This window comes from Natrix helvetica (genome assembly GCF_964273705.1).
Source record: "Natrix helvetica genome assembly, chromosome: 1".
NCBI classification, from domain to species: domain Eukaryota; kingdom Metazoa; phylum Chordata; class Lepidosauria; order Squamata; family Natricidae; genus Natrix; species Natrix helvetica.
This window is the reverse complement of record NC_138548.1, coordinates 156,125,677-156,152,421: the sequence shown is the minus strand read 5'-3', so window position 1 is coordinate 156,152,421 and position 26,745 is coordinate 156,125,677. Positions and strand designations below refer to the sequence as shown.

At 41.5% G+C, this 26,745-nt stretch overlaps 1 protein-coding gene across 1 annotated transcript in view; it reads left to right on the top strand.

The window, feature by feature from the left end:
• PLA2R1 (phospholipase A2 receptor 1) overlaps positions 1–26,745 on the top strand; it is a 104,882-nt gene that overhangs the window by 70,692 nt on the left and 7,445 nt on the right. The window contains exons 18-27 of the mRNA XM_081938127.1: positions 6,686–6,750; positions 8,060–8,163; positions 12,754–12,893; positions 13,884–14,001; positions 15,030–15,151; positions 18,265–18,403; positions 20,364–20,602; positions 23,222–23,390; positions 23,712–23,852; positions 26,096–26,212. Coding sequence (XP_081794253.1) covers positions 6,686–6,750; positions 8,060–8,163; positions 12,754–12,893; positions 13,884–14,001; positions 15,030–15,151; positions 18,265–18,403; positions 20,364–20,602; positions 23,222–23,390; positions 23,712–23,852; positions 26,096–26,212 — 1,354 coding nt within the window. The remainder of the gene's footprint in view (positions 1–6,685; positions 6,751–8,059; positions 8,164–12,753; positions 12,894–13,883; positions 14,002–15,029; positions 15,152–18,264; positions 18,404–20,363; positions 20,603–23,221; positions 23,391–23,711; positions 23,853–26,095; positions 26,213–26,745) is intronic.

Here is a 26,745-nt window from a genome sequence, read left to right as displayed (position 1 = left end):
TTTCTCAAACTTTTTTTAACCATCGCCCCCTTAAGACACAATTTGATTTGCCACCGCCCCCTAAAGATTATTTAATTGTATAATATACAAAATGTATTAAATTGCAAAATGTATTACATGTAAATGAATTTTAATGGTGCAGAACAATGTTTGATAAACTCAACTTTTATTCAGAACTTTTAATGAGATGGATGACACTGATGTTTCGCAACCAATTCACTCACTCTAGGATCGATGTTGCTTAGAAGTAGTCTCAAATCTCCCCTTTTTATCCGAAACTGGCATTTTCGCTCGTCAGATGTGCCAAGGACGCCTAAACTCTAAGGAAGAAGACCCAGCAACCCCAACAGCACAGCCATAGAAATTTAAATAGAATACCGTAGAAATTTGATCACCTTTCTATGAGATTCTATTGAAATTTCTATTCCTTGTGCTACTGGGGAAGCCTCCATTCCTGGCGCAGTGAAAGGAGGCTGACTCACACAGCAGTCACTGCGCACGGCAAACACTAGACCCCCAGTAGCACAGCCATAGAAATTTGAATAGGATATCATAGAAATTTGATCAGCATTCTATGGGATTTTATTGAATTTTTTATTCCTTGCGCTACTGGGGACGCAATGTTAGACCCAAGACTGACAAAGGAAGTGCACATTCGCTCGTATGAAAGCCATGTTTCCAACAGCAACGATCGGTGTTGCAAGTTTGCCCGCGTGCCGCGCGCAATGACTGCTGTGTGAGTCCGCCTAGTCACAGAACAAGTAATAAATAGAATTTGTTCAATGCCCCCTTCTGTACGTTCAACGCCCCCATGTAAGGCGGAACTTCCTACCGCCCCCTTGCACTTCTTTAACGCCCCCCAAGGGGGTGGTACGGACCACTTTGAGAAACACTGATCTAGACCCACGCCAGTCCGGCTTCTGACCCGGGCACAGCACAGAGACAGCCTTGGTCGCGTTGGTCGATGATCTCTGGAGGGCCAGAGATAGGGGTTGTTCCTCTATCCTGGTCCTATTAGACCTCTCGGCGGCTTTTGATACCATCGACCATGGTATCCTATTGCGCCGGTTGGAGGGGATGGGAGTTGGAGGCACCGTTTTGCGGTGGTTCGGCTCCTACCTCTCCGACCGGAAGCAATGTGTGTTGACAGGGGGGCAGAGGTCGTCCCTGAGGCCACTCACTTGTGGGGTGCCACAGGGGTCGGTCCTCTCGCCTCTCCTGTTCAACGCATATGTGAAGCCGCTGGGTGAGATCATCCGTGGTTTTGGGGTTGAGTAGCACCTGTACGCTGATGACACTCAGCTGTACATTTCAACCCCAAACCACCCCAACGAGGCTGCCGAAGTGATGTCCCGGTGTTTGGAAGCCGTCGGGGTTTGGATGGGGGACAACAGACTCAAACTCAACCCCTCCAAGACCGAGTGGCTGTGGATGCCCGCACCTCGGTTCAGCCAGCTGACACCATCGCTGGCCATAGGGGGCGAACAACTGTCCCCTGTGGAACGGGCGCGCAATTTGGGCGTCCTCCTTGATGCCCGGCTGTCAATGGAGGACCATGTGGCAGCCGTGGCAAGGGGGGCGTTCCACCAGGTTCGCCTGGTGCGCCAATTGCACCCCCTACTGGACCAGAGTGCCCTGCGCACAGTCACTCATGCGCTGGTGACGTCTCGCCTGGACTACTGCAATGCCCTCTACATGGGGCTTCCCTTGGGACGCATCCGGAGACTACAGCTAGTTCAGAACGCAGCCGCGTGGGTTATCATGGGGAGTACACGATACTCCCACGTAACACCCCTCCTGCGCGAGCTGCACTGGCTACCTGTGGCCTTTCGGGTGCGTTTCAAGGTATTGATTACCATCTTTAAAGCGCTCCATGGCATAGGACCTAGTTATCTGCAGGATCGCATCCTACCACACACGTCCCTACGACCAATCCGCTCACACAGGGAGGGACTCCTCCTGGTGCCATCCGCTAGGCAATGCCAGCGGGCGACACCTAGGAGTAGGTCCTTCTCTGTGATGGGCCCAACCCTCTGGAATGACCCCCCCCCCGACATCCGAACTACCACCGACCTCCGCTCCTTCCGTCAAAAATTAAAGACTCACCTGTTTCAATCAGCTGGCCTGGCACTCTCTTAGTTTTGTCTCCCGGGGATATATTTTAATTGGGTTTGGGTATTTTAATTGGGGATGTTTTTTAGGGTTTCTATAGTATATTTATTTCTTGTACAGTCTTATCTCCTCCATCCAAATGTTTAGTATTTAATTGTTTTATATTATTGTATTTTATTTGCATTTTATTTGACTGTACACCGCCCCGAGTCCCTTTTTGGGAGAGGGGGCGGTTTAGAAATCCAAGAAATAAATAAAAAATAAAAAAATAAAAAAATAGGCATCCACCTGCCCTGCGCTATCTGGGACTGCAGGTGTGCCCCCCAGCCGAACAGACTCACGTCTGTGGTCAGGACCAACCTACCTGGCTCTCTGAAGAGGGAGCCCTTGGCCAGAGCTGAGGACGTCCACCAATGGAAGGAGAGAAACATCTGGGATGGGACCAAAACCTTGAAGATGGCATCGCACATCCCGTCTCTCTGGTGCGGCAGCAGGAACCACTGTAGTTCTCTGGCATGAAGGCGAGCCCAAGGCACTATCCTGATGCAGGAGATGAACTTGCCCAGGAGCCTGGAGAGAAGGACTATGGGAACAGAATGTGTCTTGCGTATCTCCCGGATCAACTCCAAAATACTGTCCCTACGCTCCTGTGACAAAAACACCTCACACGCCACCGAGTCAATGATGGTCTCTAAATGTTGGAGCCTAGTGGTAGGGGCTAGATGGCTCTTATCGAGATTAATCGAGAACCCCAGGGAGTGCAGGGTGTTAATTTTGAGATTCAAATCCCTCTTAGCCTGGTCTGCTGAACTGGCCAGCACAAGAATATCATCAAGGTAACAATGTAGCCAGACAGGGAAGGACCTAAGATGGCCTGCAGCTATGGCTAACACCTTGGTGAAGGTTCTAGGGGCAGATGCCAAACCAAATGGGAGGGCCCTGTATTGGTAATGCACTCCACCATAGGCGAATCTGAGGAATTTACGATGGTCCGGGGCGATCATAATATGAAGATAGGTTTCCGTGAGATCGATGGAGGCTAAAAAGTCACCCTGTCTGATGCCCTCCAAAATGGATTTGAGAGAGGCCATCTTAAACTTTCGGTAAACCAGTCTGGAATTCAACTTTTAAATCTAGGATGGCTCTCCACCCTCCTGAACTCTTAGGAACCATAAACAGGTTGGAATAAAACCCTAAACCCTTCTCTGCTTCTGGAATTAATTCCACTGCCCTGATGTCAAGCAAATGCTGAATGGCCTTGCGCATAAGGGAACGTTTTGCCGGATTCTTGGAGGAAGAGACAGAACCTATTTGGGGGATGGGAACGAAACTCTAACTGTAACCCAAACTCAACTGTGTGAAGAACCCATGCATCAGTAGTCATGTGCTTCCAGCGATCCGCAAACAAGGTAAGGCGGCTGCATTGGGTGATCCGACCCTGAATCACTTGTTTCTGCGGAAGGGATGGCCACCCCCCACCCATTAGGGACATCTACTGGGCTGTTGGTACCTGTATCTGTCCCTAGAAAAATTCCTATCCCCCTGCCTGGGATATCTGGGTGCAGAGTACCTCGGCTGTTGGAAGTCCTGTTCCGGGGGTCGGTATGAGGGCCTCCTGGGGTAGGGCGCTGGGTGTTGGTCGGAGCGCTTAATCATGGAGGGGAAGACCTTGCGCTTATTCTTATCCTCGATCAGGATAGGGTCAAGGGATGCACCAAACAGCTTTTCTCCCGTGTATTCCGCCCCTGCCAAGTGCCACTTTGCCCGAGATTCTGCTTGCCAGTTGCGCAGCCAAAGGAGGCACCTGGAAGCCACTGAAGAAGATAGGGCCCTGGATGAATACTTGACCGCATCCAGCATGGTGTCGGCCGAAAACTGAGTGGGCACCATCAGTTTCTTGATGTCCTGCAGTAGCCGCACATTGGAAGCGGGGGTTCTATCGCGAAGCTGCTCCAGTCAAAGCAGAGTGGATCTGTTAAAAAAAGAAGAAGAAGCCGCCGCCCTGATCGCCCACGTTACGGCCTGAAAAGTCTTGTGCAGGACCATTTCCGCCTTCTTCTGCTTTGAGACAGTTAGAAATATCACTGGTAACCACCGCAGAAGCGGAAGCCAGGCCAGCCACTGGGACATCTATGGATGGAACCTACAGTGCTTGAGTAAAAGCTGCATTAAGATTATAAAACCTGCGATCATTACTGCCTGGGGTGGGAAACGTGCCAGGTTTTGCCCACTGAGTTTTGAGCACCTCCATAAAAAAATCAGGTGTAGAAATCTCTTTCTTTTCAACTTGTGGTTTATAAAAGGGGTCCTTCTTGGTCCCCCCCACTGGAGGTAGAAGCCATAGCGGCTTGAGGGGGAGCTGGAGTGGAATCCAGATATGCAGTAGCCCTGGCCTTGCGAAGCAGGGAACCAAATAAGGCAGGAGGAAACAGGCCAGCAATAGGAAGGGTCTCTGGAACCTGGGAATCTTCGTCCTCAGAGAAGGCTACATCCTTCTGCCCCTCTTCCTCTAAACCAGACCCTTCACTAGCTGTAGAAGGGGAATCCGATCTGCGCTCTCTAGCTGCAGAAGATTGGGGCTGGTCTGGATGACCTCGTGGAGTTCCATGAGAAGACTTTCTTCTAGAGGCTTGAAATTGATGCCGCATGCCCGATGAGATTCCCTGAGCAATGGCACGGGCAATCACATTTTGAAAATCCTCAGAAAGCTCTGGATAAGCATGAGAGAGGCTGGGAGGCTCAGCAGACTGAGGAGCCAAGCGTGGCCTGGAAGAAGCCCTTGCCCTGCGGCCAAAGGGGTCTCTGCGATGTCCTGAAAACTGGGCTGGAGACAGAGGCGGGGATAGTGGGCTAACCTCCCTCTCCAAGCTATGTGGAGATTCTGGGGAGCCCAGTCAGACCTCTGGTAGGGGTAATGGTCGAAGAGGAGAACGTAACCTGAATGGGGAAGAACTGACCTCCTCCCTAAGCCTTCTGCCTGTCACTGGTAATGCACGGCTCTTTGCTAGGAGCTCTCTTCCTAGCGGATTTAGAGGTGGCCTTCTTAGATGTGGGCCTCCCCCTCAATACAGGGGCTGTCCCCCGGATGGTCTCCTGTCCTGGATCCAAACCCCCTGGTGATCAAGGAGCAGCCGCCTCCCCACTTCTCGCAGCCTCTGCCATCGCTTTTACTTACGGATGTTGCCTTCCCACCTCCTCTCTATTTCAACTGGCTCGGCTCCTGCGCAGGGTCCAGAGCTCCTTCAGACTTGCGTGACCCACAGCCTCGCCGCCAATCCGCAGCCTGAATAAGCCAGCCCACCGCCGATCGAAGGGCCCTCCCCAGATTACTGGCGGAGCACAGGCCCGAAGAGAGGCTTCCTCCTTCCTGGCGGTGCTTCTGGACGCCAGCGTCAACTGGAAACGAGTGCACCGATCCTTGCGCCCCTTCATGTGCATCTCAAGATGGCCGCCTCTTTCCAAAATGGCAACCGCCGACCACGTGGTCCGATGCCAAGCCAGCTCCAATCGAGCTGCTCGTTCCGTAGCCTCTAGAGCTGATCCGTGACCCCTACAGATGGAATTAGGGGTAGTGCAGTACTGCACTCTCCGGCGCGCGGCTTGGAGCCTCCCCTTTAACTGTCCAGCGGTTCGGGGGCTCCCTGTATGCAACAAGTCCGGCTTGTGCAGGTAAAAAACAGAAATTTAGACAACACAGAGATGCTAGGAGAAAGGTGGGAGGAATTACAGATGGAAAGGAACAAGACAAGATACAAGGAACAAAAACCTCTAAGACCAAGTGGGGAGTCAAAAAGTTACTACTTCTGGGCCGAAGACAGGTTAATCTGGGGAGTTACGAGGAGGAAGCAGAGGGAGTGGCTTCAAATTTACCTCAGTCTCCGGGCAAATGGGCCGTGTTAATACCCACATGTGACTCCTCCCACACCTCCCTTCAGAGACTAGTTTACATTCAAAGTGACAATGAAGTTATTCTAAGTCTAAGTTACACTGTATGATTTTATTATTGTATTATTATTATTATTGCTTTTTGTTGGTTTAATTCAGATCAGCAAAATCATTATGGCAATAATGCCTTTCAAATATATTTGGTGGGATATACATTTCAAAATGAGTAAAGTATTAGATATTGTTTCTTGCAGTAAACCATGTTTATCTGAAGATAACTGCCTCATTGTTTTTAGGTAATTTAACTTAGTTTCAATTCCCTGTGACATGTAGTAATTTTTGCAATTCTGGGTATTATTGTGTACTTATAAATTACTTCCAAGTAATCATTATAGAGTAAGAACTATTAATTATGTTATTTCTTCTATTTAGTTACTTAATGTTATTTATAATCTGCCCCATTCCTCAAGGACTTTCAGCAGCTAGCAAACACTGAACTCAGTGGAATAGATATCTGAGTGGATATACATATTTTGATGTCAGTAATTTATAATTTTTTGTTGTCTTTCAATTATTTTTATCATTCTTGTCTAAACATTAATCAGCATACATAGCACACGAACCAGTCAAAGGATACATGCCAAATAATAAATCTACATAATATTTCTTCAATGTAAATATTTTACAGATTTCAAAAAAAAGTAGCAATTGGTGGATTGCATTGCGTTCAGAATTACCCAGTGAAGAATTTCGGTAAGATTGCCATATACATTTTATTTTCTCTGTACTGTCTTAGAAATTACTTCTCATTTTAATATAAAAGCAGCAAACCTGGACCCAATTGCAACTATATCCTATACATCTGTATTGATAATATAGAAGCTGGCATATTTTTCGTACCCTTTCTTTCTGGAAAAAGTAAGAGTTCTAAATCAGATTTCTCAGTGTTCTTCCATTTATATATCTTTAAATGTATAGAAATAGATGTGAGATTCAGGTTCAGAAAAGTTAACAATACTATAGATAAAATATACTGCAATGGAATTTGTAAATAGTAATCATGATTGCTCTGATTCCCCTGATTCATTCACTTACTTATCCTTTTCGAGTGCACAAAGATTTAAATCCCATAACACATAGCGGTGCTTACTCTTCAAGAACTGCGTACATTGTTGCAGTCCTGATAAAATAGTCAGTCATTAATGCTAAATGTACTATTAATGAAAAACCCCAAATAAAGAATTGCTGTTGCTAAATATTTATTGTATTTATGCATTTCCTGTACTAAATGGAATATATAATATTCTTTCAGAAAATCTCCTATCCAGGCACTACAAATGAGTGGATCTCAGTTTCTGAAATGTTTTAAATTTGTTTTAACTTGCTTTATATAAGTATGGTAGTTTTTAAAAAATGACAATTCTCAATGTATTTGTACTCATTTTTCTCTAGTTTTACAATCACTTTTTTCACTGCAATACATTTTTAAAGTACTTTTCCCAACTGATTGATTTGTTCACTACTTCACCTAAAATGTACATATTTATCTATTGTTTTCAATAGCAAACTACTTAGCACTTAACACTTAGGGAAAATAGTTTTTAATTCTGTTTCAGGTGTATTTAGGAATGAGAAATACAGATTAGATAAATTCTTCCCCAAATGGGAAGGATCTATGGTCTTGGAGGATTTCAACCTACTTTCCTTTGGGAGCGATGTCTGATGTAGCTTAGGAGTGAATAGCGTAGCATAGCATAGCATAGCATAGAATAGAATAGAATAGAATAGAATAGAAACAGGAGCAGAACAACAGAGTTGGAAGGGACCTTGGAGGTCTTCTAGTCCAACCCCCTGCTTAGGCAGTTCATCACCTGCATGACAGCCATGTGCCAGGTCATCCAGAGTCGAACTCAGGACAGTGGTCACATATCTGATCTGGTTTTCCTGTCAGAAAAGCAGCAAAGGGATCTGAAATTTAGCTCTAGCAGAGTGCTTGCATCACGTGATCCTAACTTCAAAAGCCATTTCTTATAATTAAATGCAATCTAAATTTTGTTTGCAGATGGACAGATGGATCACCATTATTGTATCAGAACTGGGCAGGAGATAAAGTGAGACTGAAGCCAGTTCAAGGGCAAAAATGTGCTTTTATTTCTTCCCAGACAGGTACATGTTGTACGTGGCTCTTATTATTTCAAATTATTATAGGAAACATTTGATGAGGTTGCATAATGATGTTATTTTATTCCGAATCGTCTTTGCCTATTGCCATAGATAAGAATTTTTCTAACTACTGCAATGTTTGAAAGACACTGAAAACCTGGTTTTTGTACCAGACATCGTTGGGTGAGCCCGTCCATGGTTTGGTGTTGTATTGTCACTCCAGGTTTGGGACACTATTTTTAAATTTTTAGATTGCTCTTATTTTTAATTGATAATTGCAGAATTTCATGTTAAGAGGCTGGCCATATACATTTAAATAAATATTTAATTAAAGTTATCATGAAAACTATTCCAAGATTGTGCCATTTTTTAAAATTGAGAATGTTGATTTGTGGGGCTTCCCCCCCCCCCCAATATACAGTACAAAGATAGCTTTATAATGTATACATTTCAATCCTTGGGCTGTTTTTTTGCAATGGAAAAGTGGCTTCTTTCTTTGTTTTTAATACAAGAGTGTCATTTATCATCCAGATCTTTGTTAACAAAAGTTATTATTTATCATGTGTGTATGTGTGTTTGTACCACAATAAATACTTACATAGTGGCTGCTGGGAGTCTTTAATACTATGCAGAATTGGTGCTCCTTCATTCCAACAAGAATATCTTATTGCCTTTTATAGTACTGAGTATGGCATGGGAAATGATTTCCTTGGAATAATATTGCCTACACTCGGAATGGTACACATCCCTTTTCTTTCTTGTGTTTTTCTTGGGCATCATCCAAACCTGCCTTGGAGGATCTCTGCAAAGTAAATTTAAGGCCGTTCCGATCGAATTAGCCTGGGGTTGGGTTTGCTCATCATTCAGTTCCCACAAATCATATTGGAAAAGATTTGAGTAAAAAAATTGATTGCTTTTATTTTGTACAGCAGGAGGAACCCAGGAAGTAATACAAGTAGCGCTCTTTATATGAAACGGACTGTTGGTTTTTGCTGGAAGCATATTTGAACTTTAAAAAAAAATACTGTGGGTGTATTACCCAATGCAGGTCAAAGCCAATTAGTTCTTCAGATCTGCTTCTCTCTCTCTCCCCCTCCCTCCCTCCCTCCCTCTCCCTCCCTCCCCCCCTCTCTCCCTCTCTCTCTCTTCCTCCTCCCTCCCTCCCTCGCACTCTCACTCTCACTCTCCCCCTCTCTCCCCCCTCCCTCTCTCACTCACTCTCTCTCTCCCCGCCCCTCCCCCCCCTCCCCCCTCTCTCTTCCACACTCTCTCTCTCTCTCTCACACACACACAGCCACATACATATCCCCATGGAAGCTTTGGGTGGCCCAAAAATGTTACTTAAAAATAGATGTGATGCTGAGGGTCTCTGCTTTGATTTGCAGTGTACTACTGGCTTCCTTCAGTGCTTTTGTTTATTTGGGGATTTGTTATAATCTTTTGTAAAAGTTAGGACTTCTTATATTGCTCTAGCAAGTCCTTTCCCAGCCTCCCTCCACTCACAGTGACCCATGGACTCCTTTTCCCAGCCTCCTTGCGTTCACACTGCACTGTAGCAGCACCTCCTCTCCCAACTCGCGTGCAAATGGTGCCAAGGCTCCCGCTGCCTCACCCATCTTATTGGTGACCCACCCCCTCCACCCCCGCTTAATGGCCTGTCAATAATGACGTAATGACATCATCTTGGGGATATGACAGTAACCAAGGCCGGATTTCTGTTGCTAAGTGATATAGATCACATTATGTCCTGCTTTATAGTTTCATTTCTTAGTGACCACAATCTCGGTCCCAATTGTCCTTATAACCCAAGGAACACCTATATATTAATCTAAATAAATAATGAAAGAGTTGTCTTACATTTTCACTGCTATGGCAGTATGGATATTTACACTTGAGGCAGTCCTGATAGGAATATACTTCTCAAAAAGTGTTGTCCATAAATTATAACATATTTAATTATATTGGAAATATACTTAATTGGTCAATATCTGTTAGCCCTCCCAGGTAAAACAGACAGGGTCTTATTTTATTTTGACCCCAAAAATAAGCACTTGACCTTATTTTGGGGGAGGTCTTATTATTTTTGAGGTGCAGGAGGCAGCGAGCACAGCTGCTGCTGTGTTGCAATATTTTTGGGGAGGGCTTATTTTAACGCATGCACTCAAAAGCCCAATTGGGCTTATTATCTGGGGAGGGCTTATTTTGGGGAAAACAGGGTAGATGAGCTACTTTATTGTAGGACTATATTAACAGATCTTGCTGATTCTGTTAATACAGAAGTACAAAACCTCCCACTGCCTAGACATCCGGTTCCGGCGGCTACGGCAACGGGCAAGTCTCTTGCTCCCGCTCCCCGGTGGGCTTCCCTGCCTCTGGGGGGGCACAGGACGCCTCGGAGAGGCGTCCTGCCGAAGGAGCTGCTCGCGGAGGACCCTGGCATCGGCGGCGGCTGGTGGGGGCTTCTCCGTTTTGCTCCAGGCATCGAGGAGCAGTCTCGGAGGGCGCGCGTGCGTCTCGCTCCAGGCTGATCGGACGATGCAAAATTGAACGAAGCAGCGGCGGTGTGGTGAGGCGCTTCCTCTCTTCATTCCCTTTCTCTTGATTTGATGGACTTTTCAGCAATTTTAAAAGTTAAACTCTCGGATTTTTTTGGAGGTGCGGCTGGAGGGAGGGGGATTTCCCCCCCCCCTTGGACAAGCGGCTTGAGAAAATTTTGCTTTCGCCCCCAGGGGAAGGAGGAGGGGGGAGAGCCAACCAATGATGCCTCACCCCTGTGAAAGTGATTTTCACTGGATTTAGCTCCAGAATTTATTGATGACCTGAGAATTTTCTGAACTTTTAAAACTTTACTATGCCTCTGAGCCCAAAGCTGGCAGGGCAAGATGGCACACTTCCGTTGTCTTCATGAACTGTGAAACCTGACTCCACCTTTAAAATTCAGGCTTCCGGTCTTTGTCTCCGTGTCACCCAGAAGAATCTCTTGTGGATTGTTATTTCTTGAACTCTCTGGGGGGAAAATTCCTCTCTATTGCTAGACTGACTAAAGAAACTCCCATCTGCTTGGATCTTCTGCCTCCTGGACTCATCTGTCTGCTCTACTTCTCCAGCTGTCCATTCTCTATACTGACTGATCTCTCTACTTTATAAACTATGTCTCCAAAAAGACCACCTCCTGGAAAACCTGGCTTTGCTACTTCTGCACCGACATCTGCAACATCCAGTCCTGCCACACAGTCAAAGATTACAGAACTGATGCAACCTAAGAGTACAGAGATGGATTTGCAACAAATGCTTCAGCAACTTATACAGGGCCAGGAAGAAATTAAGAAACAATTAAAGGAAATGAAGGAAGAAATTAAAGAGAATCAAGTCCAAATTTATAAGAACCCACAGAGACTGGACCTTGTGGAGGGGGGGGTGGCGGAGGCGAGGGGGGGGTAGAAGCATTGCAGAAGGGAAACAAAGAACTTGATATCCAACAAATGAAAACAGAGTTTGAGAGAATGTCCTTTTATCTTAGATTTCAAAATGTTATAGAAGCAGATGGGGAAAATATAAGGGACATTATGACTAATATCTTAGCTGAATACATACATAAAGATAAACAACAGATGGAATGGGAGATAGATCTGGTCTATAGAGTGAATTCAGCATATGCCAGAACACACAATGTACCCAGGGAGGTCCATATTAAATTCCTTAGGAAAAGCACAAGAGACGAAATTCTGGGTGTACAAAGGGGGCAAGCATTGACATATCACGACAGGAAGATAACCATCTTGAAGCAGATCCCCCAAAAAATTAGGGAGAAAAGGAAAAATTATTCGCAATTGGCGAATAAATTATACCAGAAGGGTGTGTGGTTTAGATGGTTGATGCCTGAAGGTATGCTGATATTCTGGGAGGAGACAAGAATTAGAATCAATACACCCATAGAGGCACAGGCCTTTATGGAAAAAAACAAAGCGAACCTAGAAAAAACAGAAGACTCTACAACGGTTATGCAGGACACGGGAGGGGCCGGAGCTCTGCCAGCGGGGGGAGAAGGGGCAATACCAAGAAAGCTCAGATCACAAAAATGAATAAGAAAAACACACTGTTATAAACAGACCGAGAGTAATAATGAAATTATATGTAGACTTTATATTATAATATATAAACTGATTGAAAATTTTTCTAGAATTAATATGCTGATTTTATATGATTATGTATTAATGTTTTATACTTAGATGTATTTAATGAGTTTGGAGGGAGGGGGCGTCTGCCACACTTGCAACTGCCAAAATTTGTACACCATTCCACTTACCCTTTTTCCCTATAAATGTTTAAAAAACCAATAAAATTTTTTGGGGAAAAAAAAAAAAAACCTCCCACTGCCTCTTTTAACTTCTTGCTCCATTAGGGCGGTTCCTTCCTTAGTTTCCTTCTCTGACCTTTAAGCCACTTGGGGCTCCTGCTTCTCTTAGTCTGAGTGTTTCCTAGGCAGCATCTCTTTCCCTCTTTCCCCAAGGTTGGTCATCCACACATTCCATTACAGTGCCATGCCATGTTGACAGTTTCATTTTAATGTTATTATTTGATTGCATCCTTTAGGACAATGGGACTTTGCAAATTGTACCCTTTCTCTTCCTTGTGTCTGCAAGCGTAAAAATGTACAAATTGCTGAGAGAGAAATTTTGAAAGAAGAATATCAAGGAACATGTCCTAAAGGATGGCTGTACTTTGGATTCAAGGTACTTGCTGGTTTAAGGAAAAAACTCCTAGAGGTTCAAACCTTAACTCTAAGTGCAGTAGGTTGGCCAAAAATGGATTGCTAATTTTTAAAAAACCCACTTAAAAGCATATGTCTTTATGTGTTTGAATTATTAAATACATGTAATAATTTAATAAATTATTTGCTTCATTCTAAAGCATGGGTGTCAAACTTGCCGCGTTACGTCGCCTTCATGGAGCTAGGGTGGGCATGGCCTGCGCGTGATGCCTCCGGCACGACACCCCTATTCTAAAGTAATAGTTTAATATTACAGGTAGTCCTCAACCTACAACCAAAATTGAGCCCAAATTTTTGGTTGCTAAGTGAAACACTTGTTTTGCCCCATTTTCTTGCCATAGCTACTAAGTGAAATACTGCAGTTGTTAAATTAGTAACACAGTTGTTAAATGAATCTGGCTTCCCCACTGACCTTGACCACAAAAGGAGGTCACATGACCCAGGACACTGCAACGGTCATAAATGTGAGTCAGTTGCCAAGCATCTGAACTTTGATCGCGTGACCACGGAAATGCTGCAATGGTTGTAAGTGTGTAAAATGGTCATAAGTCACTTTTTTCAGGGCTGTTGTAACTTGAATGGTCACTAAATGAACCATTGTAAGTCAAGGACTACCTGTATGTACTAAAGTCTCCCAGGAGCCCAACTTGATTCCCTGGTCCCCATCAATCAGTATCCATCTGATGTTTAATTAAAAACTGCCCTTTTAAAAAAAAATCTGATCCTCTTCCTGAGTGTTCTCAATTGCCATTCTATTTATACATTGTCCTTTCTGTTTCCTTTTCTCTTTTTCAATTGATGAGCTAAACAAGGGATGCAGTCTACCATTTCTTTTAACTCAGCTTCTTCATTCTTTCCAAACCTACTCCTATCCAGTCTTGCAGATAAAATTTTGTTTCAGTGACTCACAGCTATCTTAAATACCCAATTCAATCTTTCTTTCTGTAAACAGTGTTTCCTGCTACAGATTCCAAAGGATCCAGCCCATTTAAAAAGTTGGTATTCTGCTCAAAAAACCTGCAGCTACTATGATGCCTCCCTGGTAACAGTTGAAAATGAAGTTGAACAAGGTACCACACGGTGTGTTACACCTTAATCAAAACGTTATAAATATATGATTCTTACAGATATTGCATATTTTATTAGTAGGACCTCCTCTGTTATCTATGTATATTTAAGGCTCTGGGTCTTAAACATAATAAGGTTGTATAAGACTTAATAGCTGTTATATGAGCAAAAGTAAGAGGATCCAAAATAAGGCTACTTAAATACTTGACTAAGTTTTCTATTGTGAATTTATGTCTTGCAACTGAATATTTATTATCCTAGAAGACCAGATATAATTTTCTATCATAACTTTACTACTTGCAATTGGTTGTAAAATACCATTGTTCATTAGTTAGTTTTTAACTATGGCAGAAGTAAGTAATGCTATAAAACACATGCATATTTGCATTTTGTACGGTTATTTAACTTTAGATAAATTCCTATCTCTTGTATTTAAACTCATTTCCTGGGATTTAAGATCTCCCCTTGATAACCATCACATCTAAAATCATTTCCTGGGACCTCAAGCTTGATACCTATTTTCTTCTCTAGTTTGGAAAGCATAGTGGCATTTACATAGAATCCTTTAAAAACTTTGCACTCAGTGACAAAATAAAACACTAAGAGAGAAGGAGTGTGGAAGTGATATGGAAATAGTACATGAAATGGTTTGGTCAAGTGAAGAGAATGAATTAGGGTCAAATTATATCAGCTGTATAGTGTATTCTGCTTTGTATAATCCTGCTTACCTTGAAAGAAATATATACACACACACACACACACACACACACACACACACATACATACACACACATACAGGCATGTATGTTTAAGGTTTTTCCTTAGCAGTTAGGAATGGCAGTTCTAACTGAAGAAGGCTTTGATAACTGACTTTTCAGATTGATAAAAAGTCATTATACTTTCAAATTCCCCAAAAGTTGTATCAGCCTGCATTTCTTACTTTTCATCGCTGTGTAATTTCAATCACTATTAATTTGAAAATAATAATTTAGCAGAGCTTAAATGTCTAAATTCTAGTTTTCTTTTCTAGCTTTCATTGCAATGAACCTATTTGGACATAAATCTAATGTCTGGATTGGTCTGCAGAATGATAATTATGAAAAATGGCTTAATGGACAAGAAGTGGAATTTGCCAACTGGTCTCCAGCTCAAGTAAGGCAATGTAGTCTTACTTTTGTGTACCCTATATTGTATTTATAATGAATGTATTTCCTACTTAGATAGAAGGAGGAAGGGGAAGGCTAGAGAAAACATGAAAACATAAAGTTCTTTCCTGAAGAAGATATTAATCAGGAATAACCAGGTGTGCATTAAAATGGTAAAGATAAAAATGCTCTTGAATCAAGATCATTTGCTGTAAGTGTTGTGGAAATAGTCTGCCACCTTCTGGGATTTTGTTTCCTAATTCCCAGTCTAACCAATGGTCTAAAAGGTGTTTGATTTATCCAGTATGAATCATATCCAGTATCCACCTCTGGTGCTTTGCAAAATAATTATTTGCACTGTATTCGTGCAAATAAAGCATCTCCCAAAGTATTAAAGCAATTACATTATTTGCGAAGTTCACAGGGCTATTTCAAAACACGTCTCTAATTGTCTGTGTGTGCACAGCAAATCAGTCAGATGAAATTACTGGGCTTGCAGGGAAGGATGGGAGCCCCTTTCAAAGCAGCTGTATGAGTCTCAGGGATGATGTAGTTCCTTTAAAGCTTCTATGAGACATACTTTGTTCAGTGTAAGGAGTTTTGTGAAATACATATTTTAAATGATTTGCACCACCATAGAATGCTGAACTATCAATAAGATATGAAAATACAGGTGAAACTCAAAAAGTTAGAATATCGTGCAAAAGTTCATTTATTTCAGTAATGCAACTTAAAAGGTGAAACTAATATATGAGATAGACTCATTACATGCAAAGCAAGATAGTTCAAGCCGTGATGTGTCATAATTGTGATGATTATGGCTTACAACTCATGAAAACCCCAAATCCACAATCTCAGAAAATTAGAATATTGTGAAAAGGTGCAATATTCTAGGCTCAAAGTGTCCCACTCTAATCAGCTAATTAAACCATAAAACCTGCAAAGGGTCCTGAGCCTTTAAATGGTCTCTCAGTCTGGTTCAGTAGGAATCACAATCATAGGAAAGACTGCTGACCTGACAGTTGTGCAGAAAACCATCATTGATACCCTCCATAAGGAGGGAAAGCCTCAAAAAGTAATTGCAAAAGAAGTTGGATGTTCCCAAAGTACTGTATCAAAGCACATTAATAGAAAGTTATGTGGAAGGGTAAAGTGTGGAAGAAAAAGGTGCATAAGGAGCAGGGATGACTGCAGCCTGGAGAGGATTGTCAGGAAAAGGCCATTCAAAAGTGTTGGGGACTTTCACAAGGAGTGGACTGAGGCTGGAGTCAGTGCATCAAGAGCCACCACACACAGACGGATCCTGGACATGGGCTTCAAATGGGATTCCTCTTGTCAAGCCGCTCCTGAACAACAAACAACATCAGAAGTGTCTTACCTGGGCTAAAGAAAAATAGACCTGGCCTGTTTGCTCAGTGGTCCAAAGTCCTCTTTTCTGATGAGAGCAACTTTTGCATCTCATTTGGAAACCAAGGACCCAAAGTATGGAGGAAGAATGGAGAGGCACACACTGCAAGATGCTTGAAGTCCAGTGTGAAGTTTCCACAGTCTGTGTTGATTTGGGGAGCCATGTCATCTGCTGGTGTTGGTCCACTGTGCTTCATTAAGTCCAGGGTCAACGCAGCCGTCTACCAGGAGATTTTGGAGCATTTCATGCTTCCTTCCGCAGACGAGCTTTATGGGGATGCTGACTTCATTTTCTAGCAGGACCTGGCCCCTGCCCACACTGCCAAAAGCACCAAAACCTGGTTCAATGGCCGTGGGATTACTGTGCTTGATTGGCCAGCAAACTCACCTGACCTGAACCTCATAGAGAATCTATTGGGCATTGCCAAGAGAAAGATGAGAGACATGAGACCGAACAATGCAGAGAGCTGAAGGCCACTATTGAAGCATCCTGAACTTCCATAAAACCTCAGCAGTGCCACGGGCTGATAGCTTCCATGCCACGCCGCATTGAGGCAGTAATTGCTGCAAAAGGGGCCTAAACCAAGTACTGAGTACATATGCATGCTTATACTTTTCAGAGGTCCGATATTGTTCTATGTACAATCCTTGTTTTATTGATTGCATGTAATATTCTAATTTTCTGAGATTGTGGATTTGGGGTTTTCATGAGCTGTAAGCCATAATCATCACAATTATGACACATCACGGCTTGAACTATCTTACTTTGCATGTAATGAGTCTATCTCATATATTAGTTTCACCTTTTAAGTTGCATTACTGAAATAAATGAACTTTTGCATGATATTCTAATTTTTCGAGTTTCACCTGTAAGCCTCCTCCATTTGAATTTGGGTAGCACTATGAAAGGGACAAAAATCTTCATAGTATCAATAAAATTGGTAGCCCAGTTCTAATATAAGCAAATGTTGGGGAAAGAAGAAAATCAAAACTAGAATTGTGGAATGTTGTTGATGGATTTTGCTTTCCCAAGATTATTTAATGAATTCAGTAATAAAGTGATGTCCTTTGATAGTTCTCTTATTCATTGTTCAAACATAAATTGTTTCAGTGAAAGGAAATTACAGGTTCAACTAAGATCATCTTGAGAAGAGCTCAACAGAAAATACCAAGAAAATTATTGTTGCAAACTGTACCTTTCTCTCTCTCTCAAAAAAAAAACAACCCCTATTTAATTGGAAATTTTTATAGGTGAACTTCTGGTGGTTACGTAATTAAGTATTTCGTATCTTATAACAAATCTATCAGTTCTAATAACAAAGAATACATTAATTGTTTACACAAAATCAACAATAAGAATATGTCATGAGATTTATTATCTGTGTTATTTAGTCTATTTCTGTATCACTTTCCTATGTGTTTTGCTGAGATTTTTTTTAAAAATTCCTAAAAATAATGCAGAACAAAGAAAATTCTGAGAAAGGGCAGTGCAGCTAATAACACTGCATGTTGATTGTTTTAAAGGCAGTGAATTGTGGGGACCAAAAAGCTAGGAAGTAGGTGGGTGAATGAAAAAAAACTGTAGTATCATGTTTTGTGGCATTTTGCACTTTTATTTTATGTATACTCTGATTATCAGTTTTATTTTTTTTTTAAGAAAAAGTCTGTCTATGGCTTTTCCCACTGATTTCTATCATGATATATTAATTGCAGAATCATTACATTGCTGATACTGAAAAAAAAGTTGTCCTATGTACTTCAATACTAAATAATCCAAGTTTCAGTTTAATGGGAAAGTGGTACCTTGAAAACTGTGAGAACAAAAATGGGTTTGTCTGCCAGAAAGCTCAAGGTAAATTGTTATGACATTTATATAAAAATGTGCTCATCTTTATAATCTAATCTCTTTTGCACGTTGTATGAAGTCTACTACCTAAATGATCCATCCAGCAATTATCCTTGAGCTAAAATAGTGTTTCTCAGCCTTGGCAACCTTATGACGGGTGGACTTCAACTGCTAGAATAACCCAACCATCCAGGTTGATGAGGAATTCTGGGAGTTGAAGTCCACCCATCTTAAAGTTCCCGAGGTTAAAAGACACCGATCTAAAGCTGCATAGAGTTGCAAATCACAAAGAAACTACTTTAAGAAAGTGAATGCTTCTATTCCAGTTTTGGATGCTTTGTATAAGTGAATGTACAGAGAGATTCCCCTTAAAGATAGGATGAAAAATTGGAAAAATTATCCTGTACAAAATTCTCAGTGACTGTGGTGTTAGGGAAGAAATGATTCTGCCTAATGACAAAATTGAATATATGAAAATGAGACCAGAAGGTACAGAAAAACTAAGAGTCAAGACATCTTTCTGCAAATTAGAATGTTTACCAAAATTGTGTATAGGCAGTTGTGTACAGATTAAAGATAAGGGAACAGTGAATATAGCAGCTGCATAAATTTGAGCGCCCTTCTATGTGATTTGGTGGTATTCCTGCTATATAAGCAGGATAAATTTCAATGTTCAGGTAGTCATCAGGTTATAATAGCAATAAGACTAGAATTTCCATTGCTAAGTGATGTGTTCATTGCCCCATTGCATCACACAGTGATGTCTCAGTTGGCATTGTAACCCAGAAACTTTACAAGTCATTAAGAGAGGATCTCATGTGACCAAACTCCTAGGCAAGCAGGCCAACAGGTGAGAACTGCAGGTGAGTGGGTGACTGCCGCACACAGGCACTACTGAGCCAGGCAGGCTAACAGGAGTCACAGCCAGGTGCAATTGAGCATGGGCAGGCTTGCAGGGGCCAGGAGGCAGACAGCATAGAGCACAGGTAACAAAAGGGCACTCTTCCACAAGCTCCTTTTGTTGCAAGGATTATTCAGCACGTCTGGAGAATACTATTCTGGGGAAGATTGACAAGCAATAATATTCATCTACCTCTTGGCTTAATTTTTTATATACTCTCTTGTCACAGGGTTCTTTTTTGAATAGCCAGTTCAGTGGGCTCCACAAACTCTAGATGTCCCACTCCTTGCTATTATTTTAGCAATAACAATAGCACTTAGACTTGTATACTAGTGCTCTACAGCCCTCTTTAAGCATTTACAGAGCATATTACCTCCAGCCATCTGGGTTTTCATTTTACCAACCTTGGAAGGATGGAAGGCTAAGTCAACCTGGAGCTGGTGAGACTCAAACTGCTGGCAATCGGCAGAATTAGCCTGCAATACTGCATTCTAACCACTGTGCCACCACTGCTCTTAGCCATCCAGGTACCAGAAACTGGCAGATATTTGAGTAGTAGTCCCAGTTTGATTCCATACCTTTCCTAGGTCTACTGGGAAGATCTACTATTAATCCAAGAATCTGTTTTACTATCAGGAGTGAGCTTCTCCAATTCTCATTTTCTCTTAGGTTGCTTCCAGTTTCCTATTTGGATTAGAGAATCCAGAACCCTTCTCACTCGTGGAGTCCTTCTGCACCCACTGCTTCTTCAAAACCAGCACACCAATGACCATAACCAACACACACACACACAGCTGCTTTGCTGCAGGGCAAGCTGCTTAGCAAAGAGGTGCTCTTTGCTAAGCAGCTTGTCTGGCCTGTGAGAGGTCTTAAAGGGGCAGGCACCATCAGACCAGGTGCTAGCTAATCTCAGTCCACCTGTTCTCTCCCAACTCTTAATAGCGTGCAATATTTATCACTTATATTTCTTTCAGAGATGGCTATAGCTTGTTTGAAAATGTTCCATGTCTTAATGTTGAGCTTTAAAAAATTTTTTCAAATGACTCTTGATCTTCTCTATCACAGATACTTCTAGACATAACATTGATCCTTCAGTGATGTACTCAATCCCGGATACTTTAGAATATGCAAATAGGACCTATACATTGATCAATGGCAGTATGACTTGGTACATGGCTTCACAAATGTGCAAAAAAATTGGGGCTGAATTGGTCAGCATTACAGACTACTACCACCAAGCTTTCCTTACCGTAATGATAAATCGAGTGGGTTACACTCACTGGATTGGATTGTTCACTTCAGATGTAGGTATTTCAAATATTTGTCCAATTGATGTAGTTTATTAAGTGCATTCAAATTTTATTTATCAGGAGAGTAACTAAAGGTCTATGTCCAATGAGTGTATGTATAAATACTTTGGAGTTTAACTCTTGGGGAATTTAAAACTCAATGAAGATAATATTTAAGGCAAAGGTTAGGTGTAAGGCAAAGGTTAGTGTAAGGTAAAGATACTACCTAGCAATGTTCCTAACAACAGTGATACAGTTAAAAGGAATATTAAATTCTAATCCTAGAGTTTTCATGTTTTATTCCAGGATAGAATTCTGCTATAAAATTAGTAATGATGAAGTTTCAAGGTCTTGATTACGATCTTTAAAGCGCTCCATGGCTCAGGACCTAGTTACCTGCGGGATCGTATTCTGCCCCATACATCCCTACGACCTATCCGCTCGCACAGAGAGGGACTTCTCCAGGTGCCGTCCACCAGACAGTGCCATGGGGCGGCGCCTAGGAGCAGAGCCTTCTCTGTGGCGGGCCCAGCCCTGTGGAATGACCTCCCCCCGGATATTAGGACCACTACTGACCTCCGCTCCTTCCGTGTTAAGCTCAAGACCCACCTTTTCCAAATAGCTGGCCTGGCTCAACCATAACTTCGTAACGCTCCTGATGGGTTTTTTAATTTAGTAATATTATTTAAGGGGATTTTAAATTGTGTTTTTAATTGTGTTTTTAATTGTGTTTTTAATTGTCTTTCACTTATAAGTCAACTCTCCTCCATGCACATATGTATATGTCTCTGTTCTTTTTGTATATATGTTTGTCTTATGTGTATTTTTATCCATTTTGATTGTACGCCGCCCCGAGTCCTTCGGGAGAGGGTTGCGGCTAATCAAATAAAATTATTATTATTATTATTATTATTATTATTATTATTATTATTATTATTATTATTATTATTAAGTCAGGATGGATATTTTACCTGCCTTTCCTTGTGGAGGACAAGGGTGGGTTAAGGTTAGGGGTTCTTTTCCCCTATTCCAATTACATTGATTACCAGGAGGTACCACTTGACTGGTTTCACCTTCTTTGGAATTTTATCAGACATGGATAGCGGTGTACATCATGGGTCCCCAACCCCTGGTCCATGGACCAGCACCGGACGTTCCTGAAACCAGACTGCAGAAGCAAGCAAACTGCATCCATGGGATGCGCTTGCATGCGTGGAAGGCATGGGAGCTTGGGGGGTTGTGTGTGCATGCGTGGGGGTGGGGCAGGGTGGGGGGGTCACGTGTGCATTGCATTATGGGTGCGTGAACACTATCAGTACGCAGCAACGGCATATACCATTTTGAGAGCTCTTTCATGTAGGATGTCTCCAACACTCAGGGTGTCATCATTTTAGGATGACAAAAGATTCCGCATGCAGAAGAAAGTATTTCCTTTCCATTCAGCCAGTAGAAATATTGTACTGGGTTAAAAGAGTTGTAGAGAGATGACTTTTGCCCCAGAGGGAGCTGATTTCTTGATTCATTAATATGCTTTAACATCCATGAAAACCGAACCTTAACAATAACTTGATCACAGCTTCGTGTTCGTCAATGTCTTTGTTTGGCACTATAAATTCCGTTTTTAAACTGGGAAAGGCCTCATTTCACTGATAATGCTGTATTTTGTAGGCAAGAAATAGAATACTGTTTGAAATCTCAGTATTGGCAAGAGAAAGCAGGTTCAGTGATCTGACATAGATAAAGCAGTTTTCTTTTTTTTTAAAAGAATGATCAATGGTTTTTTGTGAATATTAAATAGGGAAAATAACTTTTCTAATCATTTACATCCCTTTCTTGGAAACAAGAGTGAATAAAGTATATTAATCCCAAGCAAGTAGTAAAAAAAAGTAGGGATGCGGTGGCTCAGTGGCTAAGACGCTGAGTTTGTCGATCAAAAGGTGAGCTCCTGTTACTTGTCCCAGCTTCTGCCAACCTAGCAGTTCGAAAGCATGTAAAAAATGCAAGTAGGAAAATAGGAACCACTTTTGGTGGGAAGATAACAGCGTTCCGTGCGCCCTCAGCGTTTAGTCATGCTGGCCACATGACCACGGAGACGTCTTCAGACAGCGCTGGCTCTTCGGCTTTGAAACGGAAATGAGCACTGCTCCCTAGAGTCGGGAACGACTAGCACATACTGTATATGCGAGAGTAACCTTTACATTTACCTTTTTTTAAGTAATAAAAAGACAAGTAACAAAAAGCCAAGCATCTCTTGGTAGAGATGCTTGGCTTTTTTAAAAAAGGTTCAGGTGAAACCTCCCTTAAAAACTGCTTTATGGGGTAACAGGCCCTCATTCCCTGCTTCAAAAAAGCAAAGCAGTCACAGTGCTTCGTCTCATGTTGCTCTTAAGCTTTTTATCTGGCAGCTCTATTAACTTGAAGAGGTTTTAGAAAAATGCTCTGAAGACTCCTCCGGATAACTGGAACTACTGGACAAGACCAGATCGCTTCACTCAAGAATCTTAAACCACTCCTCACTTCAAGCAGAATTGCTTCATTTCTGTAGCATGAAGTACCTTATCCAAATGCAGTTGCTGCATAAAAGCTTCTTGAGTTAATGACCTGCAGAGACCAATCCAATACTTCTTTTTGCAGAATGGCCTTCCCTTTGAGTGGTCAGATGGCACCAGGCCTTTTTTTACATTTTGGGGAGAAGAGGAAACACACAGTCCAGGACAGTGTGTTTACATTGATATTAATGGACATTGGAAAAATACTGACTGTGAAGAGCTTTTGAACGGTGCAATTTGCCACATTCCACCAAGTAAGTTGGCTCTTACGTTAAACATTGAAATGCTTTTGGTAAATATAACCCATTTTGTCTTGTTTGAAAGTAGCAACTGAATCAGGGGTATTAAAACTTATGTAATGCTTGAAAATTTGGAGGGAGTGGGATACATTAGAACACAATAACAGAGTTGCCCAATTTTCTGCCCAAGCCAAGGCACAAAATATACAAAATCATGACTGACGTTAAAAACATGAGGTTGGACAAATTAATTTTTTAAAAATGCAAACTTAATGGACAAATGCAATGTTTGTGATAATGCTGAAAAAATACTCCCACTTGTTCCTCTTGTCATAGAAAAGAACTCAATGCAAAACAAGGAATTGTGTGATGCAAAAACTCTGCATTGGATAAGGTTTAACAGCAGTTGCTATAGCTTTTCTACTGTTTTTGAGAATCTGAACTTTTATGAAGCATTGGAGTTTTGCAAAAGGCAAGGTGAGAAGCTTTTACATTCGGGGCCTAATGCTGTCGGACTGCCTATTTAGCACCGTTGATTTGTTTCTTCTGTTATTTTTAATTTATTACTGTTGTATATCATTAAGCCATTTAGAATGGAGTAGCATAGAAATATCAAATAAGTATATATTGATAATTATATTCCCCAAAGCTACTAAGTTATCGCATAAGAAAGTCAGCTGGAATAAAGTGCCTTTAAAAAGCTCAAGAAAAAGTTGGCTAGGTGTCCAAAAGGCAGTAAGAGATAAAAGCATATCTGTCTGTACAGCACACAGGATGGTTTATCCACAGAATGCCATATGTACAGAGTTCTATGCCAGTGGTGCAACTAATGAGAAGGCCATTTTCCTTTTAATCACTCACCCCATGCCAGTGTTGGAAGTTCCCCACTGAAAATCTTAATATATAGATAGAGGTAGTTGTTTTTTCATGTAAAATGTGCTTCTAATCCATGAGCAAATCGAATGTGTTAAATTGCCCTTGGAACAAAATTGGGAGACATTGAATTTGAAGAGACATAGTTATGATTATAATTTCCCTGTCTAGCAACAACCTGTTAATAATAATACTTAAAAATAGCATAAAATAATGCGAGCAATTGCAACTAACTCTTTTTAGTCCATTTTAGTCCAGACAGAGGAATTTTATGAAGTTTCTTTTGGCATATCAAGACCCTAAAATAACTCTTACCATTGCTAAATTTGTAATGGTAGCCAGTGGAATTCATGCATTACTAATAGCCAAGCTGACTAAGCATAATGAGGAGCCTTTTTATTACATACTCCAGTGAGGTAATTTTCCCATGAACCTCCACTGCTATTGGGGAACATCTAGGAAGGCCTCGGTGAAAAGCTTGTGAAAGCAAGTACTTATTAGATCCAGTCTGGGAAGTTAGTTTAAGATCAGTAAGGGTTTAGAACGCAGGCCTGGGAGATAGCTACAGTCATTAAGGTAGAAAAAAGGCAGGGTGGGTTCCCTCTGCATTCCAGTTTTTGCACTTTGAAGTCTTCTTGGGAATGCCTGGCAGAGAAACCATCTAGTAGGGCTTTACAATTAATGGGTCCCAGGAGGTGGGCCTCTTCTGCTGTGGTGTCTCCCTTATGGAGTGCCCCACATACAACCTGAAGTCAGGTTAGGTCCATTCCCTGCTATCGTTTCAGAAGTTCCTTAAAATCTGATTATGACACCAGGCCTGGGGGAATCCCAGGGAATCCGGATGCATTCTTAGATGGCTCCACTGTGGTTGATTTCTCTCTCTCTCTCTCTCTGTGGTTTGTATATTTTGAACATTTTATAATAGCTTTAATTTTTGTTTATTAGAGTTTTATTCCACCTTTATTACTTTATAAGAAACGAAAAGCAGCGAACATACTTAATATTCCTTCTTCCTTCTTGTTTGCCCACAACAACTTTGTGAGGTCGGTTGGGCTGAAAAAGAGAAGGAAGTCACCCAAATGGCTCTCATGCCTAAGGCAGAACCAAAATTCACAGTCTGCTGGTTTCTAGACCAGCACCTGAACTACTACACCAAATTGACTTTCAATTACTTTACTTTTACTTTACTTTTATTTAATTTATAAACCGTGCCCTCTCCCAGAAGGGACTCGGGGCGGTGTACAGTCATATTAAAACAACAATATAAATACAGAAATATAGATAAATATAGAAGGTTTTTATATTTTTATAATGTGAGTTTTTATGTATCTGGCTTTATTAATTCTTATATGCCACCTAGAGTCGCTTTTAATGACATGGGCAGCTATATAAATGGGATTAATACAGAAATAAATAAAAAGTCTTCTTAGTAGTGGTGCCCTGGTTCTGGATCAGCCTTTTTAGGCACAATTGCCTACCTATATTTTGCTTTTTGTATTCCATGCTGGGAGGAAAAAGTGATTCCCCCCCACCCAGACTTCTAGGTTTTTTTTTAAAAAAAATATATGGTTCTTGTACTAATGTGCTTCTGTGCTTCTGGGTTTGCTTTGGTTTTATTCTGTGGCTGTTTTAATTGGTTACAGGCTTTACAATGTATTTGTTTCATTTGGCTGTTTTATAATCTTAATCCAGAAATCTTGCAGCAAGTTGATTAAATACATAATACGGGAATTCTGCTCTTTAAAGCAAATTCTAAATAAACCCAAAGGTAAAATCTTGCATGAGCATATTTTTTTTATTCTAAGTATATTTGCTTAATAATAAATCTACCACTTGTTCATTTTCAGGTTCTAATCTTCTAACAATCAAAGGCAGAGATGAAAATATTTTTCTTTTAGAAGAACTACATTCTTTTGGCTCTTTGGTTGAAATGATTTGGTTGAATACTCACTTCCTTATGGATAGTAAGTGAACAGAAGCCAGGAAAGAATTAAATCACATCCAACTATTTGAGATTTTGTCACAGAGCATATACATATAATTTATTTGGTAGTTAAAATTAGCTGGGCCACCAATTAACACAACATGCAAATGATAACTGTTTTACTTTATATTCTGGTTATAGGACCCCTTAGTTCCTACTGTATTTTCAATTTGTAATGAGCTAAGTATTTTGTTTGCTCATCAACCTTCCATGCTTCTGAGATCAGTAAAATGAGGATCTAGATTGTTGGGAGTAATATGCTGACTCTGTAAACCACTTAGAGAGGGCTGTAAAGCACTGTGAAGCGGTATATAAGTCTTAGTGCTATCGCTATCACCACTTTCTTATTCTGTGAAAAGGAAGCCAGTTTTATTTAGCCGTCTCTAATTCTTTTTCTCTCTCTTGAACTTTGACATGCCTTCACTTCCAATGAAATTTGGAAGCATGTGTGCAATAAACTAGTCTCCACACTTATTACACACATTACATTTATATTGCACCTTTTATATGGGA